Source organism: Apodemus sylvaticus, chromosome 5, assembly GCF_947179515.1.
Source record: "Apodemus sylvaticus chromosome 5, mApoSyl1.1, whole genome shotgun sequence".
NCBI classification, from domain to species: Eukaryota; Metazoa; Chordata; class Mammalia; order Rodentia; family Muridae; genus Apodemus; species Apodemus sylvaticus.
The window spans coordinates 154,200,045-154,220,601 of NC_067476.1; the positions used below are offsets into that span (position 1 = coordinate 154,200,045).

Consider the following 20,557-nt stretch of genomic DNA (forward strand, 5'->3'; position numbering starts at 1 on the left):
TTCCAAACTTTGTACTTTTCTGACAACACTTTTTTTTTTCCAGATAGGGCTTATGGGACCCTGGATGGTGGATTGGAACTCTGTCCGTCTAGACTGGCCTTAAACTCAGATCTGCCTGCCTCTATCTCCCGAGTGCTGGGGTTAGGGAAGGCATGTGCCTTCCTAAGGGCCAGAGCAATGTGGAGAACGCAATGTGGGGTAAGACTGCTTTAAAAGAAAAAGCCTGCGACCTTCGAGACAGAGACTTTTATCACATGACAAGAGGTTAAACCGTAAGGAAGCTTGCAGTGACCCACACAGACCCCAGCTGGGCCATCAGGTCCCCCATCTTCCCCCTCACCACAGCATAGCACCCAAGGTTCCGATAGGTACAGCTCTCAGGCCCTCCCTCCCGTCCTGCCAGTGTTCCAACCCCGTTAGGTGCTCAGTCTCGCCTCAGTGGAGCCTCGTGTGCCAGCCGAGACGGCGCCATCCACCTGCAGCGCTCCTGTGTGGACCTTGGCCACGCCTGGGAGAGCGCAGGCCGGAGGCCCCGGCAGCCTTGCAGCTTAGGAGGTGAGCTTCGAGTAGCTGGGGGGAGAAAACCGTCTCCGCAGGTACTTGAGGACATAGAGGGGGAGGCAGCTGACCAAAGTGATGACGGACACCTTCCAGAGGAATGACAGGGTGGCAATGAAGTAGACATCTGTAAGAAAGAAGATGGTCATGACGGAGTGTTATACAGGATGTACCCATGGCCACCAAGGAAGCATTCCGTGTCCTGTCCCGCATTCTCTCCTGCAGAGGGCCTGCCGTGGGCCACAGTACGCGTGACCCTCATTTCCTCTCCCTTCCAGGAGCTAGGCGAAGGCCCTTCCGGAAGACATGGCTCCCACAGGTGTTTTTGATTCTAAATGACAATTGGTTTCTTCTGAGCCCCAGAGCACTGAATGTGACATTCAGTGAATGCACGGCTCTGCTCGTCAGTGGCTGTGTGGGCTCCGTGACATCACAGGAAGCCAGGAGAGGGACCCACAGGGCAAGGTGGGCAGAGGCCACTGGGTGCGATCGATCAGGCCCGCTCGGAGCAGGGCGCTCTGTGCTGTGCTGGACGGGGGAGCGAGCTGTGGACTCCACACAGGACATGCAGGGATAAGCCCTTCCTAGTCTTGTGCACAGCGTAGAAGGGAGGAAATCACCAGTGACATACCTACTACATGCTGGGCTCAGGACCCACTTCTGTACCTTTTTCATCCACCTGTTCAACTTCCAAGGACACAGAGGCACCCTCCCCAGGCAGGGACCACACCTCTGTACTCCCTCACACCCAGACCTTTGGGCACAGTCAAGTGCTCAGAAAACCTCTCTGACCAGAGATCCGCGTCCACTAGCGGCTCCCTTCCCAGGATGCTCTTTCTACCATCGCTGGCGGCTTCCCAGGAGCGGCTGGGGTTGGGAGAAGAGCCTGCAACCAAGGCGCTCCTCGGAGAGTCGACTGTCCCAGCTCTCCTCACGGGTGCCCTCTAAGGAACCCTGGCCGACTGTTCCCTCCCATTTGCCTCCTCCAGTGCTACCCGTTAGCCGTGTCTGTTGGCGACACTGTGACATTAAATGCATGGATCTGGTCACACAGCCATGGTAGTGGCTGCCTCATGCGACCCTCTCATAAGCCACTGGCCTCCTGTCCCCTCTAACCAAGGGCAAAGTCTCTGAAGGGGTAGACCTGCCATCTGGGTTGCAGGAGCGAGGGGCGGGGAGGCAGCCTGGGAGACACGCTATGCCCTAGGGGTGTCTGAGCTCGTTCCGGTCCTATTTGGACAGTCTGGAAGACAGACTCTCCCTCCTGGCCTCCTGAGATGACACAGGCCCCCAGAACATCACAGTCCGGAGTCTTGGGTCCGTCCCAGCTGAGGGGCAAGGAGACCCAGCAGAGAAAATGTTGGGTTGCTGGAACTGGGTCGACTCTAGAATTGTAGTGGGCGTGGGGGGACCAGAGACAGGTCTGAGCCAGAATGGGTGGAGTCACCCTGGCAGCTCGCCACACGTGGGTGAGCACGGGCAGAGCTAACTGCGACCTGTAGATGCCTTAACACAGGTGAGAGGTCACTACAAAGCAAGTGTGGGCTGGCCCCTTGGTAGCAGACACATTCAAACCCATGCCTGCAGCTGTCCCCACACTGTCCAAACTGCCCCACCCTTCCCTTCCCAAGTGTCCCCACTCCCATGCTGTCCCTGCTGCCCAGCACTCCCCTCTACAACCTCTGCCTTCCCTGAGCGCTTCACCGGCTGCCCCTGTGCTGGGCTCTCCTCTTCCCCATGCCCCTCCACACTATCTAATCTACGAACTCCTGGAGGACAGGTCACCTGGGTCCCTCTAATCTCACCCTGGTCCTCTCTCTGCAGCCTGGATCCCATCAGCCTCTTGTGTCCATGGGATGTCCCTTCTGACCAGAAGGGCCACTTGCCCCGCCACCATGGCTCAGGGCGGGCACTCCTGGTGTACCAAATGGGCCAATGCCCACTGCTGTGACGGACAGCCATGACGGACAGCCGTGACAGACAGACAGTAGTAGTTCTCATGGGGCCTCTCGTGGCCCCTAGAGAGCATGGTCGGGACTCCTGGGGACAGGAGAGCTGTCTGGGCAGGATCAGCCCAGGTTCCCGGGTGCTGGTGGGCCACACTGCACTCGTGCGCGGACTGAGTTTCTGACTGAGGTTTCATGGGACTCTTGACCCAAAAAGAGTAAAAGAAAGGAATAAAACTTGGAAAAGTCTGGCTCAGTCACAAGGCTAACGAGGCCCCGTTGCCCGTCCCAGGAAACGGCTCCGTTATTTATCCCTGGAGATGTTCCACATCCCAGGACAGCCACTGGAGGAGCAAACACAGCCATTCCTGTGTACCCGGGAAGGGGGCAGGGCACAGCTCTCAGCAGACTCCACAAAGGCTTTGGTCCTTACAAAGAAAGGAACCTAGTTTTCCTGACGTATGCACTCTGTACACGCCTCCGGGAAACAACAGGCTCTGCGCGTGCAGTTGTTAGATTTTGCGGACAATCTGGATGTCTGTCCAGCAGACATCTTTTCACTCAAACAATCTGGATCAGCAGTTAGTTAAATCTGAAGATACAGAGCTTGCTGATAGAGCTCCACTGTGCTTGATGAGTTCATTAGAGACCCTCCCCCTTCCTAAGCCGGCCGGCTCTGCGGATTTAAAGACAGGCGTTTGCCAGATGTGCTAGTGCACGACTTCAATCCCAGCACTAGGGAGATAGAGGCGAATGGCTCTGTGTGAGCATGAGGCCAGCCTGGTCTACACAGTAGGTGATCTCACTTCCGTCCTGGGGCTGAGGCTCGGGGTCTACACTTCCATCCCCGGGCTCAGGCTCGGGGTCTACACTTCCGTCTATCCCAGGGCTGAGGCTCGGGGTCTACACTTCCGTCTGTCCCGGGGCTGAGGCTCGGGGTCTACACTTCCGTCTGTCCCGGGGCTGAGGCTCGGGGTCTACACTTCCGTCTGTCCCGGGGCTGAGGCTCGGGGTCTACACTTCCGTCTGTCCCGGGGCTGAGGCTCGGGGTCTACACTTCCGTCTGTCCCAGGGCTGAGGCTCGGGGTCTACACTTCCGTCCTGGGGCTGAGGCTCGGGGTCTACACTTCCGTCTGTCCCGGGGCTGAGGCTCGGGGTCTACACTTCCGTCTGTCCCGGGGCTCAGGCTCGGGGTCTACACTTCCGCCCGTCCCGGGGCTCAGGCTCGGGTCTTACCGATGAACTCATGGAGGAACACCAGGGAGGCGATGTAGCAGGCCAGGCTGAGCAGCTCGGCCACCGTCATGAGCCAGTGCCACGTCTGGATAGTGAGCGCCACCATCAGTAGCTCGGTGAGGATGAGGGACGTGAAGGAGATCGCCACAATGTGCACGAACTCCGACTCGAACAGCAGCAGCGCCCCGTACATGATGGTGCTCCCTGCGGACACCGTAGACAGCGATCAGAGGGGGTGTGCCGCCTGCCGCCCACAAGCTGCCGGGACAGCAAAGGCCTTGCTGGACCGAGGTGAGAGTGGGAGGGGCGGCGCCACGGGACAGAACTGCACTGTCACCTGGACAAGGACTCACACAGAAGACGGAACTGCCCGGGAAATTAAGCACCACGCATCCTAAGGGACTGCCTTCATGTTTATGATCTGTTCCTGAGATGGGTTTCACGCAGCCGTAGCTGGCCCTGACTTTCTGATCCTCCTGCCTCCGCCTCCCTCGTGCTGAAATATCAAGTGTGTGCTGCCACTCTGGGCTCACATGGTGCTGGGGATCAAATCCAGGACTCTCTTTGTGTTAGACAAGCACTCTGCGGAGAGCTACATCCCAGACTGTGACTGTACTTTACAAACATGGTGAGGGTGCAGGAGATGAGGATGCAGGAGATGAGGATGCAGGAGGTGAGGGTGTAGGAGGTGAGGGTGCAGGAGGTGAGGATGCAGGAGGCAGGAGAGAAGACCACTTGTTGTCTTTTGACAGATGTGTGCCTTATGCTCTGACACAGTTTCAAACACCAAAGAAACGTCTCACTGACCGTTCCGTCCCCTTCAAACTCCTGGGCTCTGAACATTTTGACTTATGCCACCCACAGGGCTTGAACCGCCAAGGACACAAACCAGCACCCATGGTCACTAGTAAGTTCCGTGTGCCCGCCTCGATACACAGAGACCAGGGCACAAGAAACATGACTGTGCTATAAAACACACAAAAATAGAGTTCTGAGAGGAGAAGGGACAAAATGAACTCACACGGGGACCTTAGATATTCTTAAAAAAAACATCACCTTAAGCAAGCGCTTCTTGGCTTGTTGTCTGTTTTAGTGTTGTATTGTGTGTGTATGTGTGCAGCATGGCAGATGTCTGGGGTCAATCTGGAGTGTTGGTACTCTTCAGTCACGTGGGCTCCAGGGATGGAACTCAGGTTTGTCAGCAAGAGTCCTCACTCTCTGAACCATCTTGCCAGCCCATAAGCAAGCGCTTTGTTAGTGGACCTGGGCAACTCCTGTTGTGTCTTAGTCTCTGTATATGTACGTACACACACACACACACACACACACACACACACGAATGAATGAGGTTTGGGCCTAAGTCCACACAGGATGTCCATTTATCTTATATACCATGTGCTTACCCAGAGGTCAGGACTCAAAACCTTTTGTGCTGAACATTTCCGCTAGGGGCAGTGAACTGTTTAGGCATCTCTCTGACTTTGCCAAGCCAAGAAGCGACCATGCTGCACTGCAGACCCCTGCTGGGCTGTGCCCTGCCATGCTCCCTGCTCTATCTTAGGTCCCCGCTTCTCTCCGTTACTGCCCCCCTTCCCCTGAAGGTCAAGGTTCAAGCCAAGCACAAGCCTTGCTCTCCCGCCCCGACTTACCTTGATAGATGCTGATTAACACCCAAATTAAGAACGTCTTGTAGGACAGTGGCCGCCCCTGGATGAGAAACATGAAGACCAGAGGTTAGGTGGGGCTGGAGGCTCACGGCTGCCGGCCTTGGGGTTCTTGCCACTAACCACGGCCAGCTTTTATCACAAATATTCACAAAGCCCCTCCTTCTACCTCCCCACCCCCGGTTGATATGGAATAAAAATGCCATCTTTGAAAGATAAGCAAGAGTCGGTATATGCCTGTCTTGTCAGCTACATTAAGGGCACTAAAGCAGGAGGGTGGTGGGTTCGAGACTAGCCTGGGTAACTTACTGAGATCACTGGAAAAGAAAGCTAGGATAGGATAGGCCTTTAATCCTAGCACCCAGGAGACAGAGGCAGGTGGATCTTTGCGAGTTCCAGGCCTGCCTGGTCCACTCAGCCCGCTCAGGCCAGCTGGGAAAGCGGCTCAGTGGTGGGCTGCTTGTCTAGCGCTCTCAAGGCCCTGGGCTTGTACAGAACAGAACAAAAACAACAAGAAGGAAACCCTACAGGTGCCGCTTGCTCCAGGGGCACCGCTGGAGCACCGCTGCGGGGCAGGCCTGGCGGCTCCCGGGAAGCACAGACTGCTAGCGGTGTGCACTGGCCATTCCTGCACAACTCTACACCTTCTGCTCCACAGCAAGCAGGCTCCATGCCTCTGCCCCGTCAGACAGGAGGAGCAAGTGTGAAGGAAGAGGAAGGGAAGGCAGTGGGAAGGGGTGAGGATGGTGGCGTGGAGGTGGGGGAGGCCTGGGCAACCTTGAGGAGGTCCTTGTAGAGCTCAGGATACAACATGGCGACTTCCGACTTCACATCTTTGTCCAGAACCAGGGAAAACACAGGAAACATGGTGTAGATGGTAGAGTACCTGGAGGAACGACCGCAAGACATGGCTCACCATCCCTGGCTCACCATCCCCGCCTCCGCAGAGGGCGCCGCCTCCCTGCCCGCCTATCCATGGCCAGCCCATCATGTCACTCCCGGCTCTTAGAGATTCAGGATATTAGACAAAGGTGAGAAGTCACCTGTTCTAGTCTCTATGCCACTAAACAGAACTGTGTGTGTTACAACAGCGCCAAGGAGGGAGGCAGAATGGGGGAGAGGGAGGCAGTAAGGTGTGTGTGTGTGTGTGTGTGTGTGTGTGGTATGTGGTGTATGTGGTATATGTGGTTGTGTATGTGTGTATGGTGTGTGTATAAATGCGTGTATGTGTATGTAGGTATGTGTGTATGGTGTGTATGTGGTATATATGTGTGTGTGTTTGTGGTGTGTGTATGTGTAGTGTGTTTGTAGTGTGTATGTAAAACTGTGCCCCCCCCCCATCTAACAAGGGTTCTTAAGTGTTGTTAAGTCAAGGAGTCTCAAAATCAGAAGCCAAGCAAGGTGCCTCGGAGGCCGTCCCTGTGTCTCCCTGTGGGACGTGAGGAGAGCGAGATCGTGCAGCGACTTACCCAATGATCAGGAAGCCTTGGTAGAGAGGAACTGATGCAAAATAGAACACAGAAGAGAAGACGGCCTGCATGAAGGAGGGGTGGGTGTCACTGAAGGTCACAACCCAGGCCTCATCCACGTAAGGACATGTGCTTGTTACAGGGGTTTCTGCGGCTCTCACAACACCCTAGGATGTCTGGACTATTTCACCATCTCCACTGAGACCCAGAGAGGGTCAGGGGCTGGCCCGAGAACACAGTTGTGACAGGCCAGAAGAAGAGAGCCTCCACACCAGACTGCAGCATCTTCTGTTGACACAGCGTCCTGGGTGAGGTTGGAAGGCCTGATATCCAGGTGCTGAAGTCACTGTAGAGAGGCCCTTTGGGAGTCAAGCCAGGCCCTACCTAAGGCGCCTACATCCCCAACAGCTCAGAACCATAGCCTGAGAGGCGTGTGCCCTGAGACCAAACTGGGGACACGGCTATTGAACTGATGTTTCCACAGTGGCCATCTTAGAGGTCAGGGTGGAAGATGTTAGTCTGGAATTTGGAAGAAGTTTTGTCTGCCTGTGACTGACTAGTGTTTCAATGGAGGAAGGGCAGTGAGGACCTTTAAGCAGAGCTTCTAACTCTGGGAACAGTGCATGCTGGGAAGACCTGCTGGGGAGGCCAAGCGCTAATGCCTCCCAGATCCTAACATCTGCACACTACTGGAAGGACTGTGATTTCCAAGCGCTTCCCCCCCCCCCCAGAGCGGCAGTTCTCAACCTAGAGATCACGACCCCTTCAGAGGTTCCATATCATAATTTACATTATGATTCCTGACAGTAGCAAAATTACAGTTATGAAGCAGCAACAAAATAATTTTATGATCGAGTGTCACCACAACACAAGGGACTCTATTGAAGGACTGGGAAGGTTAAGCGCCACCACCCTGGTATAAGCCTAAGGAATGCTGGGAGTGCTGTGTGAAGGCTATGTGGAAAAATTTAGCTGGGCCAGGTGTGGTGGCACACACAGTGATCCCTGCATGTCTGAAGTGGAGGCAGGGGGATGAAGGGTTCAAGGTTAATATTTGCTACATTAAGAGTCTGAGGCCAGGGCTAGAAAGATGGCTCAGCTGTTAAAAGCACTGACTGCTCTTCCGGAGGTCATTGAGTTCAATTCCCAGCAACCACATGGTGGCTCACAACCATCTGTAATGAGATCTGATGCCCTCTTCTAGTGTGTCTGAAGACAGCAACAGTGTACTCAGCTACAGTGTACTCATATAAATAAATCTTTAAAAAAAAAAAAAAAAAAAAAAGAAAGTCTGAGGCCAGTCCAGGATACGTAAGACCCAAGACCAAAAACCAAACCAAACCAAACCAAACCAAAAAGTCCTTAGCGCCAAGAGGGGTTGAATCTCTGCAGCAGGCCAAGCGCTCCTCCTGTTCATACTAAGGTGCAGAGTGAAGGCACACAGAAACGCCCGCCTGCTGCAGCTCTGCTGAACACCACAGCCACAGGAAGCCGGGCTCCTCCGACACTTTCACAGCCTCGCCGTGGGGAAGTCACCTTGCAGTGCCCTATCGCCCAGCTGGACTGCACAAACGTGCAGAGCCAGGGTTAATTACTCTGTAAGCCAACCTCAGAGCACCTTACCCTAGAGCAGCCCCGTTACACCAGCCATACAGCCTGCATGCAGGGATCCCTGCTGCAGGGATGCAGGGGGTGCTCATGGGAGATAAAAACACTTGTTCATTTTGTTCACCAGAGATAGATCATCATCGCAAGGTGCGGTGTCACGGACAGGGCTAAAGGAACAGTGCCAGCCTCCCTTCTGAAGCTTCCAGAACCTTTGAGTGGATAGCAACAGGAATGCCTAGGTACTGCAGATGCTAGCCCATCTGTCTGCTTTTGTGTATGTGTTCGAGGACATGATCATTAATCTCCCAGTGATTAAAACCACAGCACGGCCTAGTCCTGTTGGTGAATTAGCATAACTGTCTGATGATGGATTAGCATAAATTAAAAGTGCAGATGCAGCCTGATGATCTGCAGCAGCTGTGCGGCTTTAGAACACCCCCTCCCCCTTTCTGCAGCCGACCAGAGGGGAGCTCTCCTGTGAGCAGGGCAGGCACCTCTTACATGGGGAGCTGCCTTTCACATACTGCCACATGCCTTTCCTATAAACTGCGTGTGTGCGCGTGTGCGTGTGTGCACATATGCACATACACATGTGTCTGCATTTATTGTGTGTGCACATGCCTATGTGCCCATGAGCTTTCTACAGAATTGGAATGGAGGTCAAAGGTCAACTGTGGGATCCAGTTCTCTCTTCCTCCCACGTGGAAGATCCAGGCTCTCGCTCACAGCATCAGGCTTGGAGGCATGCACCTTTCCACACTCAGCCATCTCGCCAGCCTGCCCATGTTCAGGAAACGCCCTGCTTGGTTTTACCGATGATTGACCCCTTGGTTTACAAGTGCCAAGTTCAAGGGCGAGGCAGATCCTATCAGTCCACTTCACAGGTGGAAAGGTCAGCTTGGAGTCGGTGTGCCCACGGCCCTCACAGGTCCTCAGTGGCACAGGCCGTATACCATCCACCATCCATACAGCCTGCATGCAGATGGGGTGCTCACGGGAGATAAGCAAAAAGGGACAGGACTCACACGTTCTTATCACCAAACTCAAGTGTTATGGTTATACATGCTCTGCCCAGGGAGGGGCACTATTAGGAGGTGTGGCCCTGTTGGAGTGGGTGTGTCACTGTGGGTGTGGGGTTTAAGACCCTCATCCTAGCTGCCTGGAAGCCAGTCTTCAGATGATGACATATAACTCCCAGCCCCTCCTGCACCACGCCTGCCTGGATACTACCATGCTCCCACCTGGATGATAGTGGACTGAACCTCTGAACCTGTAAGCCAGCCCCAATTAAATGTTGTCCTTGTAAAAGTTGCCTTGGTCATGGTGTCTGCTCACATCAGTAAAACACTAAGTATTTCAACATAAGGCCTGCAGAGGGGCTGGGGTAGGAAACCCTTCTCCTATGAGGTTTGAGACTGAAGAGCAGGCTATGTTGTACCTCCCTAGGATGAACAGATTTCATTCTGATTCAACCTCAGCCTTTCTACCTGTAAAATACCTCAGCTAGTATGAGAAAGACAGGACACACTGAGTCCACTACACATACTTAGCAAATAGCCAGGGTACAGAATACACTTGAGAAAAGTGAGTTAAAAGCAGGGGTAGTGGCTCGTGACTATAATCCAGCACTTAGGCTGAGGCAGGAGGATCACATACTAGCACACACTCTAGCCTGGGTTACTCAGCAAGACCCTGTCTCAAACAGAGCACCTATTTTTCTGATATGGTCGCCACCCCTTGGCCCTTGTCTCTGCACACAGAAAACAGGAGCCGGAGCATGTGTTTGACTGTAACTCCACCTCTCCCTCTGGGGAAGCAACAGTGAGGTGGGGGTCCAGGCAAAATGCTGTCGGCTGGGGTGCGGCCAGGTGGAGATTGGGACTGGCAGGTGGGGCCGCAATGCCAAAGCACTGTCCAACTGCTGGGCTTTCCATGATAATGACTGTCCCGAGCACCTGGGCACAGGGCTGACCGCCACCCACCTGGCCAATGTGCCCATGTGTAGCAATGCAGAGCTGCTAGCTGCTAACCCAACCTGGGCAATGTGCCCATGTGTATACCTGATAGTGTGCCTGTCTGCACCTGTGAGAGACGCCAGCTGCCACCCACCTGCACGGTGTGCCCGCCTGCACCTGTGAGAGGCACCAGCTTCTTTCCTACCTGGGTGCCACACCTATGTGAAGGGTACCAGCTGCCGCCCACCTGGGCAGCGTTTGTCTGTGTGCACGTATGAAGAGGTGACTCTGGGAGGTACCAGCCGCAGCGCACCTGCATGGTACTGATGCAGAGGCTCCTGTGGATCACGAACTGACTGAGGGCTGCCGAGCGCTTGTAGCTGTTCCGACCGTGCACCATGAGTAAGCGGCCGAGATGCTTGAACTGGGTGATGGAGAAGTCCGCCGCCAGCGAGGCCTGCTTCCCTTCCTGCAATCGGCACACAGGGGTCAGGGTGCGTTTCTCTTTTTAATTGAAACAACAGGACATGACAAGGAGACCTTTGAAGGCATCCAATAACAAGATTCTCTGGTTTCAGGCTACACGCAGTTGGTGGTCCAAGTCAAATTTGATTTAAAAAGAGGAATTTACTTAAATAGAAAACATACTAAATCACGGAGAGTTGTAATTTGGAGGTCAAATGAATCTGGTATTAAGTTCGCCTCCACCCCCAGTGTATATGAGAAGCAAAAAAAAAAAAAAAAAAAAAAAAAAATCATCCAATAGGTGCTTTGTAACATTTAGGGCCCTGCAGGGTAAAACACAGGGGAAATCGGTTGCCAGTCACAGTGGTAGAACATTCTGGAATGATTCTGCATGCTCATGCATGTGGAGACAGCTCACAGTGCACTTGCACAGTGCATTCTTGTTTTAAAAGGCAGGTGTTTGACACGGTATGGGGTGCCGGTGCCTAACCACGTAACACGGAAAATATAAAGCCCCCCCATCCAACGTTAACTCTTGTCCCCATGGGCAACTGAGAGGGAGCTGACCCAAGGACTCGCTGACATTCCGAATGCCTGAGCAAGATGGCTCAGCAGGTAATACAGAGCCTGCTGCCGAGCCTGCTGGTCAGGGTTGGCGCCCCAGGACCCACGTGACAGGAGGAGAGAACTGAGTCTCACAAATTGTCCTGACTTCCACGTGAGCACTGGGACACACACACACACACACACACATGCATATTCACTAAATAAATAAATAAGCAAATAAATAAATAAGACGCAGCCTGTATCAATGGCATAAATATCAAACACTCTTCAAGAAAAAATAAAAGATCAGAGAAGTGTTTTACATTAAAGAAGATTAAAGAGACATGAGCGCACGCTAATAAGGGGAATTCGAGGTCTTGATTATTTCCTGGAGCTTCTTTTGTTCTTAAGCTACAAAGACATTTTGGGGACAATCGGGCAAAATGCCCATGAATCATTAGGTCAGCATTACATCTGAGGCCCCAGGCTGCATGGGTGGGGCAGGGAGGGTAGAGCACAGCTGCTGTGCTGATGCAGGGGGATGCCACTTCTTAAGGCCCCTGCGAAGTACTTAACGTGAAATGTGTGGACTCGGTTTTCAAAGGGTCCAGAGGAAGAGAAAGTGGGCAGCGGGAAGGAAGGGAAGGCTGACGGAGCTCACTGCCCGAGTGAGTGAATTTAAAAATGACATCTAAAAATACACATAATTAGAGTGTATATGCTTGTGTGTTTGTGTGTGCACATGTGTGTGTGCATGTGTGTATGTACTTGGGTATTCAGCTATGCATGTCGACGCATATGCATGCTGGTGTGTGTGTGCATGTGTGGATGGGTGCACACGTGTATGTGCGTGTGTGCACATACACATATGCATTCTGTGTATCTCATATGTGCATGTATGGGTGTGTGCATGTATGTGTGTGTCTTTGTGTATATGAGAGTACAGCTATGTATGTCCATGCATGTATGTGTCTGTGTGTATTTGAGTGTACAGCTATGTATGTCCATGCATGTATATGTGTCTGTGTGTATATGAGAGTACAGCTATGTATGTCCATGCATGTATGTGTGTGTCTGTGTGTATTTGAGTGTACAGCTATGTATGTCCATGCATGTATGTGTGTGTCTGTGTGTATTTGAGTGTACAGCTATATATGTCCATGTATGTATGTGTCTGTGTGTATTTGAGTGTACAGCTATGTATGTCCATGCATATGCATGCTGTGTTTGTGTGTGCACACATATGTGTATGTGTACATTTGAGTGTACAACTATGCATGCCCATGCAGATGCATGCTCCCCCTCCACAACAGGACACCTAGCATCTTCCTCTCGTCTGCTCCATGGCTCTGCACGGACCCAGGGCCTCGGGGAAGCAGAAGCCTGCGGGTTAGGCCAGGCTGGGGGTCCAGGGAGCTCTCAGGAGCCACCAGCTTCCATCCCCCAGTGTTAGAGTATCGGTGCACTTGAACTTGCTTGGTGTTTTATGTGGGTGCAGGGGATGTGACCCCAGGTCCCTACATCTGCAGCATAAGCTCTCTCACCCACAGAGCCACACCCCCAGCTCAAGGTGACACTTTTTCCAAACAGAAAGCTACAGCACTGAGTTTTGCTGAACTGGGGTCAGAGCCTTTGGGCCAGGCCCGGGCAGCAATCCCCATCATTCTGTGTGAGTTCAATGCGGTAAGAAGGGCGCTGTCACGGGCGGTTCAGAGACGACAGCCGTGATAACAAGGCTGCTCCGAGCACGGAGCTGGGGATGTCAAAGCACAGGTCATAAGAGACTTCAAAAAATAATAATAAATTAGAGTGAGGGTTAGAAGTGAGTGCTGTCCCTGTCTCTGCTGGAGAGAAGAGTCCAAGACGTAACAGACTGAAGCACGCTGCAGGATGGAGCGTGTGGTATGTTGTTAATTTAGAAGTATACATGAAAATAATATATATATACACATGTGTAGACGGTATCTATGACAAACCGCACACACACCCATAACCAACACTGCACAGAAAGTACTTCTACCCAGTGTTACTAGTTTGGTACAACGAAGAGGCAGGGTGGGCCTACCTTAAATTATTTATCCACTGTACAAGTACTCAACTGCTTTTACATGGTGAAACCTAAAGGAATCATGATGTAGTTTTTAATAGAAGGCAAAATGTTTTATTTGTGTCTAGCAAACAATAAGAGGATTCTCTCAGGTGTCTTTAAAGATTTATCTTTAATTCTGTGTGTGTGTGTGTGTGTATGTGTACACACGTGCACAGAGGCACATGTGTGGGGGGTATGTGCATAAGACCGCATGCGCCCTCCGGGGCAGAAGAGGGCTCCGGGTTCCCTGGAGCCTAGAGGTGGTGCTGGGAACCCAACACAGTCCTCTGCAGTGGGGGCACACTCTTAAGCACACCCGAGCTCCTCCCAGCCGCCACGCCTTCCCCCTCCCCACCCCCACTACCTTTTGGGTTTTCTGAGATAGGGTTTCTGTGAGCTGTGGCTGGCTGGACCTGGCCACAGTTTTGTTGCTTCTACGTCATGATCACTGAAATTAGAGGCGTGAGCCACCACAGCTGGCTCAAGCGTGCTTCTTAAACCTACACTTAAGAAATCTGGGGGCTGGAGAGATGGCTCAGCGGTTAAGAGCACTGACTGCTCTTCCAAAGGTCCTGAGATCAAATCCCAGCACCCACATGGTGGCTCACAACCATCCATAATGAGATCTGACGCCCTCTTCTGGCATCTGAAGACAGCTACAGTGTACTCACGTATAATAAATAAATAAATCTTTAAAAAAAAAAAAGAAAGAAATCTGTACAGATTCTGGATACAAAATCTCCCCCAGGAACCACATGCAGACTGAACATTGGGACACGCTTCAGAGAAGCAGAAAGAACAGGAGTTTGCAGCAGCCCAGGATACATGAGACGCCCCCCTCACTTCAAATAAAAGAAAGAAAACAAAAAGATAAATGACTAGAAACTCCCGCTGGGGAGCAAAGTGGACGCCCCCACACTCACCTTGCCCTCCACGCCCACGCCACAGTCGGCTTCCTGGATCATGCTGACATCATTGCCTCCGTCCCCTGTAGAGCACACAGAAGAGAGAGGAGAGGTAGGATGGGAGAGAGACAGCTCACACATAACTGAGTGTGGACTGTGTCCCCCTCAAAGGACCTGTGTGTCAGAGACCAGGTGGCCTGCCGAGCATCTACAACCACGGCAGGCCCTCCTCTCAAGAGGAGTGTGTATGGCTACGGCCAGTGGTAACCGGCCCACAGATGACGTCCCCAGTCTTTGCACACATGGGCGAGAAGGCTGCCACCACTGTCACCATCCTGCTGAGGTGTGAATGAAGGCCCACATGGGTAAAGGAAGCCACAGGGATAACCAGTCAGTGACCATTGTGTTGAGAGGGTTGAACCCGGATCTGACCTTCAGCATGGGGTCCGCACCCCTCTGGAATGTCAGCCATCTGCCACATGGACAGACCCCTCCCTTTAGGCACGTTAGTCTCCCTTCTCTCAAGGGACATAGTAACAGGAGCCGCGGAGGGGAAGCTAAGTGTCTGCGGCCTAAGCCGAGAGGCCTGGGAGTCTGAACTCACAGCAGCAGCAGCAGGACTCTGGCTGCTTGAGAAAGGTGACCTCAGAGCAAGCACAGGACAGGATGTCACAGGACTGGGCCAGCAGGACAGGGTCTCAGGCACTTGAGTGCCACCACCCACGCATGCCTGCTGACTGCCCAGGCGGGCGACTCCTTCCTACCCCCGGGCGAGCCTACCTACTGCACAGGTGAGCTTCCCGGTGCGTTCCTGGAGCAGCCGAACGATCTGGGCCTTCTGGGTCGGGGCACAGCGGCAGCACACCACAGCCGGGCACTGGCACGCCAACTCCATGAACTCATACTCATAGTACTTGAGGCAAACCTGGCCAAGAGGTGAGGGCACGAACAGGGGGCGGGGTCAGCCAATGCTGCCACCTCCCTGCAGCCCCTGGCAAGAAGAGATAAGTGCCCGGCGCTCACCTCCAGAGAGTCTCCAGAGATGACCAGGGCACAATCATGCTTCCTGCGGAAGGCGTTGAGCTCAAGGTGGGCCTCCCCGCGGTTGGTCACCTGAAAAGGGACGGAGATGGAGAAGGTTTGGCTCTCTAGAGGCGGCCAGACAAGATGAACACTGGCCTCTAAGAGCCTGTGTAGACAATGTCCTTCCTGTCACCCGCTATTACTGAAGGACGCTGTGGCCCGGGAGCCTGTCTGGGTGCCTCTCATCCTTTGCTGCTTTCCAAGGACTAACACCCGCAGGCAGTCCGATGGGCCAGGGACCATGAGGACCCCTGAATTTACTCTCACCCTCGCACTTGGGGACACTGAAGTGGTGACATGATTGTTCATCCGTCAGGAGCCATGTGACCAGAGCCCTGAGAGCAGCGCTGACCCAGGCATCTTTATCACTTTTACCACAGATGCTGCTTTCGGCTTTGGCCAGCGTGCTCGGCTACCGGCAATGGCAAAGGCAGCTCTGGGACCGAGCAGAGCACAACCGCCCGAAGGGTCAGAGTTCGAGTTCAGGGCTGTGAGGTGGAGCTCCACGGCGCTAGCTGAAGAGATGCTCGCCTGGGTCCCCTTGCCCTTCAGTGACCTGCACAACCATCCGAGGCCACCAGGGGTGCTGCTCCTCCCTTTAGAGGCTCGTTCTAGGTTCCAGGTTCCAAGACACACAACCCCACCACCCAGGGCCCCAGCGGTGCGACACTCTACCAGGCGGAAAACGTGGATGTCTTGGTTCCTGGTCACCAGATGTGCGTTCTTGGCGGTGCATGTGGCTGTCTCCAGCTTGTCCCCCGTTAGCATCCAAACCTGAAATCACATCAGGCAGACAGTCCTGAGGGTTGGGGCTCTGAAGCTGGCCTGTCCCCTGGGGCAGTGAGGCTCCCAAGAACATCAAACCTCCTGAGACTCAGTCCCTGTGATCCCCAGGGACAGCCCACCATAGGGCTGGGGGCTACTGCTAGTAGAACAAAGGCTGATAATTGCCAGAGAAAGAGCCAGTCGGATTGGGATGTGGTGGGGCACAACTATAATCCTAGCACTCAGGAGGCTGAGGCAGGAGGATTGCTATGAATTTGGGGCTAGCCTAGGGTTAAGTTCTGGGAGACTCGCATGGCGCTATCTGTGCCCCACAGAGCCTGTGTCTCCCACAGGATGGCGGGAAGGGTCCAGAGGTAGGTGGGTACCAAGACCCTGAGGCTCCAGTGCCGGCTGCTTCATCTCACAGGGTGAGGCCCTGCAAAGTGTCACCAGCCTTCTTGGCTCCGTTTCTGTGTCTGTCCAAAGGCTGGCGTGGGCTTGAACCTCAGATCTCTGCCCAAAGAGGCCTCTCTTGCCTCGAACAGGAAAAAGGGAAACCCTGTCCACACTGTAGCAATAAGACTCTTGGCTTGGGGGCGGAACAGCATTGAGGAAGAAAACCTGGGGGCAAATCTGACCTCATAAGGTCGGATAGTAGGATACCCCGGCCCCAGAAGGGCAGGGCCTAGACACCACCACCCCCAGTGTGGCATAAGGGCCCAGCTGGTCCTGCTGGCCACTTCCTTACCATAAACTTGCAAGCATAGGTGCTGATCCACAGGGAGACACACACACACACACACACCCCATATATCACACACACACCACACATACACCACACCCCCACACTCCCACACATACATATATACCATACATACCACACCCCCACACATACATACCAAACACACACACACACACACACCAAATATACACACACACCACACACACACATACACACACCACATTCTACATACCACACATACCACACATACCACACACACACAAATACCACACACACCACATATATGCACACACACCACATATATGCACACACCCACACACCACACCACACCACAAACACATACCACACACACACAACATTCTACGTACCACACATACCACATATACACATACCACACACACCACATACACACCACATATATGCACACACCCACACACCACACCACAGACACATACCACATACACACCACATATACACAAACACCACATACATATACCACACATATACCACACACACACACACACACACACACACACACACACACGCAGATAGACATACACACACATGCATCCCCACATACCCAAAGTCATACACACTACACATACCACACCCACAAGTGCACCTCTACAATACCACACATACACATGCATACATTCATGTACAGACACACCACACACATAACACATGTGCACATATACACACATGCATGCACACAAAGATATGAGGACACACATACCACACACTCACATGCATACACCACACACATGTACATGCGCACACAGATATACACACCATACTCACATATGCATAGACAATACACACACACACACACACACACAAAGAATGAAAGGCCACTCTGAGGGCTGGGCTGTGGCTCACTGGGTAGAGTGCTTGCCTAGCACACATAGATCTAGTTCAATCCTGGCACTCGGGAGATGAAAGTGAGAGGGTCAGGAGTTTAAGGACAACCTGGGTCATCAGTCGTCTGAGCAATGGCCTGGACTTCACAATAAGTCGGGCGCTCCCCCAAGGGCTCACTGGTCCTCAGACGCCCTCTACTGGCCCTGCAGAATAGCGGTCTGGATTGTTCCACCCCAACAGCAGCTGAATACAGTCTGCTCCGTGGGGCGGGCGTCCCTTTACACTGGGCCAGAGCAACAGCCAGCCACCGGCTGGTCATTCAACTGAGTCACACTGTGCAGCACTGGATACGAGGCTGCTCTGAGTGCCGAGGAGACAGGTGCCCCTGACCTTCCGGGAGAGGTCCTGTGGGGAGGCAGCCAGCAGAAGCACAGCCCCAGAAGACGCTCTCCCAAGCCAGGCCATCGGGGGTGGGCGCTCTGGTTTCCCCTTCCTCCTTCCATTTCATCTTTCATTTCTTTGCTTTCTCCCAGGCTGGCCCTGAACTTGAGATCCTACCACTGACTCTCATGTGCTGGGACACCAGGCATGGGGCCCTACGACTGGCCTTCAACCCTCGATGTCCTGAGGAAGGTCCCACGGCTGCTGCCCGGTCACTGGCGGAGCTCTGTCATGCGCTGCGCGGGCAGCCCTACCTTGATGCCGGCATTGCGCAGCGTCTCCAGCGTTGGCCTGACGTCGGCCTGCAGCTGGTCCTCCACACCGGTCAGGCACAGCAGCTCCATCTCCATCTCCAGGCTCTCGATCACCGTGGCCACCTTCAGAGAGCGGTCGTGCACGCTCAGCTTGGCCTGGACGTAGCGGGCCTGGGGGATGGAGAGTTGAGGCTGTGGTGCACCGTGCAGCGCCGCCCCCGTCAGCGGGGCCTCTAAGGAGAGATGGCCGGCCTCCTGAGGATGACTGACTTCAGCCTGACCCACTTACTCCCTTTATCTGGCCACGAAGACTAAGGGAAGCCCAGACCCCCCTCATGGGGCTGCACGAACAGTCACAGCATGATCCTAAGGGAGAAACCTGATATCTAACACATCTTACAAACGCATCTGAGGGACAGGGACAAGCCTTTGCTGGGGATGGGCAAAGACCCTAGAAGCCTGTCCCTAAAGTGCCCCCTGCCCTGGCACTCATGCTTGTCACCGTGTGCCAGGGACCAGGGACACAGGCGTTAGCCAGACAAGGTCCTTCCACTGGGAAAACAATCTACGGAGGAGAGAACAGTCAGCAGAACAGAGGCGGAGTGTGTCTCTAATCTACTTATTTCATCCCTCAAAAGTAGCCAGCTGGCTCATGGCTTAAATCAGGCAACCTGGCCCTCAGGAAGCTGATGCAGGAGGATTCCAGGCCAGCCTGGGCTACAAGAAAAACCCTGTCTCAAAACAGTAATGAGACAGAGACAGACAGACAGAAGCAGGGGCAGGAGATAAAGAACAGGTGACCTACTTCAAACCTTCCTAAAATAGGTGACGGCGAAAGTTGGTCACACAGAGAAGGGGGGAAAGTGGTGGGCAGCGTGGGAAGGCTTCTTGGAGAGGCAACATGTGAACATAAAGTGAAGTGGAAGGTCATGAGCGAACCCCACGCTGTGCACATGGCGTGTGCAAAGGCCCTGCGCTAATAGGGAAGCTGGAGTGCTCAGAAAGACCAGGAGGCCAGAGCAGAGAGCAAGAAGGTGTATTCCTAGGAGAGGTGACTCAGGAGGTGGGTCAGGGGTACAGGCAAAGGTCTCACGAGCCACTTACCTCAAAGTCTTGGTACTGCTCCTCTGTGAGGGACTTCTTGGCCACCACCAGCACGCGCAGTCCCTCCCGGGCCATGTTACCACACTGCAAAGCAGACAGCAATCAGATCAGCGGGGAGCTGTGCTGAGGCTCAGGTCTGAGGATATCGCAGGGAAGACTCTACAGTGCCCAGAGCCAAGCTTCTAGCTGGAACAGCAGTCAGGCAAGTGGGAGGCTGAGCCTCACACACGCATGGGTCTTCGGTTTCCAGCACTGCGAGTTCCAAAGCCTGGATCCACGCTCTAAGGTTACACACAAGCATGGCTCCACTGCTCCTGCATGCACCCCCAAGCACCCCTAAAGCACAGCCCCAGGGGAAAGAGACACTGAGGCCGGCTGGACATCTGTGTGCCCCTCCTGGCCCTGTAGGCATCTCATCTGCAATCCCCTAGGAGGAGACCCTCATGGCTGAAGGGTGGGTGTGAGCACCGGCCTGAGGCTGAGGGTTGGTTAGCCTGCTGACATCCACCAGTGCTCCTCCCTCCGAGGTGGATAATGCACAGCTGAGAAGCGACCACAGAGACACACCCACTGGCCCGTGAGGAGGCCCGGTCTCTGCAGTGCGGGCTCCCAAGATCCTCTCCAAGTCCCTGCCCCAGCCTCACCTCCTCCTCCAGCCAGTCATTGTACTGGACAATGCCGGCCATGACGACGTCTGCTCCCTTCATGTAGAAAGTGATTTCTCCCGTGGACTCATCCTGGAAAGGGGCGCAGGAAGTGAGGGGCTTGCGGCTAACACCAGTCCCCGGCCTCACTTGCTTCCTGTGACAGGCAGTGTGCGGGGCGCTTTAAAGAGCCCAGCACTTTTAAATGGGTTTTCCTTGGTT

The 20,557-nt window shown here is 53.8% G+C and overlaps 1 protein-coding gene across 5 annotated transcripts in view; it reads right to left on the reverse strand.

Moving 5' to 3' along the window:
- Positions 1-231: 231 nt before the first annotated feature.
- Positions 232-20,557, reverse strand: part of Atp9a (ATPase phospholipid transporting 9A (putative)) — a 108,031-nt gene continuing 87,705 nt past the window's right edge. For all 5 annotated transcript variants that reach the window (XM_052184395.1, XM_052184393.1, XM_052184392.1 and 2 more), the window contains exons 16-28: positions 20,336-20,428; positions 19,692-19,775; positions 18,588-18,758; positions 16,200-16,298; positions 15,465-15,554; positions 15,222-15,366; positions 14,460-14,524; positions 10,750-10,905; positions 6,874-6,938; positions 6,182-6,290; positions 5,390-5,447; positions 3,741-3,944; positions 232-685 (exon numbers count right to left, since the gene is read on the reverse strand). In XM_052184395.1, coding sequence (XP_052040355.1) covers positions 549-685; positions 3,741-3,944; positions 5,390-5,447; positions 6,182-6,290; positions 6,874-6,938; positions 10,750-10,905; positions 14,460-14,524; positions 15,222-15,366; positions 15,465-15,554; positions 16,200-16,298; positions 18,588-18,758; positions 19,692-19,775; positions 20,336-20,428 — 1,476 coding nt within the window. In that variant the 3' untranslated portion in view covers positions 232-548. The remainder of the gene's footprint in view (positions 686-3,740; positions 3,945-5,389; positions 5,448-6,181; positions 6,291-6,873; positions 6,939-10,749; positions 10,906-14,459; positions 14,525-15,221; positions 15,367-15,464; positions 15,555-16,199; positions 16,299-18,587; positions 18,759-19,691; positions 19,776-20,335; positions 20,429-20,557) is intronic.